The 5,000-nt window shown below is 44.3% G+C and overlaps 1 protein-coding gene across 1 annotated transcript in view; it reads left to right on the top strand.

Moving 5' to 3' along the window:
• The window catches only part of lig1 (ligase I, DNA, ATP-dependent), a 30,372-nt gene that overhangs the window by 24,813 nt on the left and 559 nt on the right, over window positions 1-5,000 (top strand). The window contains exons 24-26 of the mRNA XM_069177940.1: window positions 2,750-2,803; window positions 4,177-4,320; window positions 4,788-4,880. Coding sequence (XP_069034041.1) covers window positions 2,750-2,803; window positions 4,177-4,320; window positions 4,788-4,880 — 291 coding nt within the window. The remainder of the gene's footprint in view (window positions 1-2,749; window positions 2,804-4,176; window positions 4,321-4,787; window positions 4,881-5,000) is intronic.

Here is a 5,000-nt window from a genome sequence, read left to right as displayed (position 1 = left end):
TAGCATTGCCTTTGAACTGCATGACTTGGGTCAAACGTTTTGGGTATCCTTCCACCAGCTTCTTACAGTACTCTGATGGAATTCTGGCCCATTCCTCCGGACAGAACTGGTGGAACTGAGTCAGGTTTGTTGGCCGCCTCGCTCGCACACGCCTTTTCAGATCTCCCCACAAATTTTCGATGGGATTCAGGTCAGGGCTTTGTGATGGCCACTCCAAGACATTGACTTTGTTGTCCTCAAGCCACTTTTTAACTATTTTGGCAGTATGCTTCGGGTCATTGTCCATTTGGAAGACCCATTTGCGCCCAAGTTTTAGCTTCCTGGCTGATGTCCTGAGATGTTGCCTTAATATTTCCAGGTAATGTTCTTTTTCATGATGCCGTCTATTTTATGAAGAGCTCCAGTTCCTGCTGTAGCAAAACAGCCCCACAACATGATGCTGCCACCTCCATGCTTCACAGTTGGGATGGTGTTTTCAGGTCTACAAGCTTCCCCCTTTTTCCTCCAAATGTAACGGTGGTCATTATGGCCAAACAGCTCCACTTTAGTTTCATCAGACCACAGGACATGTCTCCAGAAGTTAAGGTCTTTGTCTTGGTGTCTTTTTGCAAACTGTAATCTGGCTTTTTTATGTTTCTTTAGGAGTAATGGCTTCCTTCTTGCTGAGTAGCCTTTCAGCCCATGTCGGTGCAGGACTCGTTTTACTGTGGATAATGACACTTTCTTACCAGCTTCAGCCATCATCTTCACAAGGTCTTTAGCTTTTGTTCTGGGGTTGATTTGCACATGTCGGACCAAAACACGTTCATCTCTGGGACACAGAGTCCGTCTCCTTCCTGAGCGGTGTGATGGCTGGACATTCCCATGTTTATACTTTCGTATAATTGTTTGCACAGATGAACGTGGCACCTTCAAGCATCTGGAAATTGCACCCAAGGATGAACCAGACTTGTGGAGCTCCACGATTCTCTCCCTGATTTCTTGTCTGATTTCTTTTGACTTTCCCATGATTTCAAACAAGGAAGCAGAGTGTTTGAGGTGTGGCCTTAAAATACATCCCCAGGTGTGCCTTCAATTAACTCACATGTTGTCAGTTAACCTATCAGGAGCTTCAAAAGCCATGACATCATCATCTGGGCTTGCCCACGTTGTTTAAAGACATAGTACTTTTGGTGGATGTAAACTTTTGACCTCAAAGAAAGTAATATAAAATTCTCTAAAATATTCTCTTTCTCATTATTGTGACATTTAGCAAAAGTTAAATAATTTTGGTAATCCTAACGGACCTGAAACAGGAGAGGTTTAGTCTGATTTAACTTCAGACAGTGAGAAAAAAAGTGTTATGTGTCTTTTTGCACAGTGTATGTAAACTTCTGGTTTCAACTGTATTAATAAGTGACTAGAACAGTTGATCCAGTGCATCCTGCTGCGTCCCCGTTGGTTTGTGAACGTTATGAATCCTCCAGTTCAGATTCTGTCTGTCACCATCTTGATAGTTCGGAGCTGTTTGGAGCAGGAAGTGACCATATTTGGATGAGCTGGGGGAGGAGCCAGTAGTTTTATATCCAGTCTGTAGTTTTATATCCAGTCTGTAGTTTAATATGCAGTCTGTAGTTTTATATCCAGTCTGTAGTTTTATATCCAGTCTGTATCCAGTCTGTAGTTTTATAACCAGTCTGTAGTTTTATGTCCAGTCTGTATCCAGTCTGTCGTTTTATATCCAGTCTGTAGTTTTATATCTAGTCTGTAGTTTTATATCCAGTCTGTGGTTTTATAGCCAGTCTGTAGTTTTATATCCAGTCTGTGGTTTTATAGCCAGTCTGTGGTTTTATAGCCAGTCTGTGGTTTTATATCCAGTCTGTAGTTTTACATCCAGTCTGTGGTTTTATCTCCAGTTTGTGGTTTTATAGCCAGTCTGTGGTTTTATGTCCAGTCTGTATCCAGTCTGTCGTTTTATATCCAGTCTGTCGTTTTATATCCAGTCTGTAGTTTTATATCCAGTCTGTAGTTTTATATCTAGTCTGTAGTTTTATAGCCAGTCTGTGGTTTTATAGCCAGTCTGTGGTTTTATATCCAGTCTGTGGTTTTATATCCAGTCTGTAGTTTTATATCTAGTCTGTAGTTTTATAGCCAGTCTGTGGTTTTATAGCCAGTCTGTGGTTTTATATCCAGTCTGTCGTTTTATATCCAGTCTGTAGTTTTATATCCAGTCTGTAGTTTTATATCTAGTCTGTAGTTTTATAGCCAGTCTGTGGTTTTATATCCAGTCTGTCGTTTTATATCCAGTCTGTAGTTTTATATCCAGTCTGTAGTTTTATATCTAGTCTGTAGTTTTATAGCCAGTCTGTGGTTTTATAGCCAGTCTGTGGTTTTATATCCAGTCTGTGGTTTTATATCCAGTCTGTAGTTTTATATCCAGTCTGTAGTTTTATATCTAGTCTGTAGTTTTATATCCAGTCTGTCGTTTTATATCCAGTCTGTAGTTTTATATCTAGTCTGTAGTTTTATATCTAGTCTGTAGTTTTATATCTAGTCTGTAGTTTTATATCCAGTCTGTCGTTTTATATCCAGTCTGTCGTTTTATATCCAGTCTGTAGTTTTATATCTAGTCTGTAGTTTTATATCTAGTCTGTAGTTTTATATCTAGTCTGTAGTTTTATATCCAGTCTGTAGTTGCTCTCTGCTGTCTCGCCGTGAGGGAATATCTGTATTTATGAGTGTGTTTCTTATCTCCTTCCGTCTCTTCCAGATCGGGACGGGCTTCAAGGATGAAGATCTGGAGCAGCATCACAAATTCTTAAAGGTAAAGTGGAGCTGCAGCTGTTCCTCCACCTTCAGATTAAAACCTGCTACAGCTGTTCCTCCACCTTCAGATTAAAACCTGCTACAGCTGTTCCTCCACCTTCAGATTAAAACCTGCTACAGCTGTTCCTCCACCTTCAGATTAAAACCTGCTACAGCTGTTCCTCCACCTTCAGATTAAAACCTGCTACAGCTGTTCCTCCACCTTCAGATTAAAACCTGCTACAGCTGTTCCTCCACCTTCAGATTAAAACCTGCTACAGCTGTTCCTCCACCTTCAGATTAAAACTTGCTGCAGCTTCTACTCCCTCCTTCCCTTCCTCCTTCCCTCCCTCCTCTTTCCCTCCCTCCCTCCCTCTCTCCCTTCTTCCATCCCTCCATCCCTCCACCGTACTCCCTCCGTACTCCCTCCCTCTTTACCCCCCTCCCTCCCTCCCTCTTTACCTCCCTCCCTCTCTCCTTCCCTCCCCCCTCCCTCCCTCCGCTGCAGCCGGACCGTGCTGCTCCCTAATGAAAGTGATGGATGGTGAATTGAGGCGAGCCGGCGGAGGCCGTGTTGTGCAGCAGCAGCTGATTAGCTGCGTTCAGCCTCCTCCGGGTGGCGCTCTAATGAAGGCGGCCTCCCTCCTCTGATGTTTATTCTCATACCTGGGAGGGAAGTGGAGCAGAGCACATCTCAGGTCAAACTATTACGCTTCTGTTTCTATCACTGATTTATTGGTTTTTAATAAAAGCAAACACCTGCTGGTGTTCAGACGTGAAGTGGACACCTGAACGCATCACCTGGAGGAGCTGTGAAGGACGTTTTCAGTGTTTCGAGTTTCTTCCTGTCAGATGTATTGATACAGAAACACGAGCTCACAGGAAGCTGCAGAAAATCTGGAAACACGAAGTGGAACGGAGAAACAAACGTCAGCGCTCGGTTTCATTGTAGGAGTGAAGGAGGACAGTCAGACTCAAACTGGAACACGTCTGCAGTGTTGAAGGTCAAAGTGTTTTTAATATCAGTGGAAATTTTAGCTTTCGTCCACCTTTATTTTAGAATAAGAGTCTGAGCCGGAGGAATCTTTAAAGGGACAGTACATACGATTTTTAGCTTCACATCATGCTAACCAGCCAGGCCGTCCTGTCTTGTAATACCACCGTGTACCACAGGGGGTGATAGTGAGTCACAGAAGAAGTCATGTATTCGACCTTCTTCTTCCGATGAATGAACAGTGAAAACGTTCAAGCATCGATCTTCAAGTCCTCCATCACTTCCTTCCTGTTCCTGATGCTCCGTTTAACCTCGCTGTGTTTCTACTCTTTATAAACTTTTCTCTATTTCCTGATAAATATTGATAATCAGTGATTATTGATCTGTTGGTCCTCCAGGAGCACATCCTGCCCAACCCCCGGCCCTACTACCGCGTGGACCAATCAGCCGAGCCCGACCTGTGGCTGGACGCCGTGCAGGTGTGGGAGGTGAAGTGCGCCGACCTGTCGCTGTCGCCCGTCTACAAGGCTGCGATGGGATTGGTCAGTTGAGTTATAACTCCTCCCTCTGTTCCTCTGATGAACTGTTAGTGACGCTGAGTTCAGTCAGACTGGATTTAATGGAACTTAAAGAAACGCAGATCGAACTGATTCTGGAAGAAAATAACAGTTAAAACATGAAGGAGAGGAGACATTTTGAGATGATGTGTGATGGTTTACCTGTCCACAGGTGGATCCAGAGTAGAGACATGTTGAGATGATGTGTGATGGTTTACCTGTCCACAGGTGGATCCAGAGTAGAGACATGTTGAGATGATGTGTGATGGTTTACCTGTCCACAGGTGGATCCAGAGTAGAGACACGTTGAGATGATGTGTGATGGTTTACCTGTCCACAGGTGGATCCAGAGTAGAGACACGTTGAGATGATGTGTGATGGTTTACCTGTCCACAGGTGGATCCAGAGTAGAGACATGTTGAGATGATGTGTGATGGTTTACCTGTCCACAGGTGGATCCAGTGAAGGGCATTTCTCTGAGGTTCCCGCGCTTCCTTCGGATCCGAGACGACAAGAATCCCGAGGACGCCACGACCGGAGCTCAGGTACGTCACATCGGCTCTGCGCTGGGAGGCGTTTCCATAGAAACGACCGGAGGAGGAGGAGCAGAGGGTCAGACAGGTCGGCCTCCTGCAGGATATTAACGATGTTACTTGAAGTGTCAC

The sequence above is a fragment of the Embiotoca jacksoni genome, unplaced genomic scaffold, assembly GCF_022577435.1.
Source record: "Embiotoca jacksoni isolate LCO1_2020_lvr unplaced genomic scaffold, fEmbJac1.0.p SCAF_109, whole genome shotgun sequence".
NCBI lineage: Eukaryota > Metazoa > Chordata > Actinopteri > Embiotocidae > Embiotoca > Embiotoca jacksoni.
This window is presented reverse-complemented; position numbering and strand designations above follow the sequence as displayed.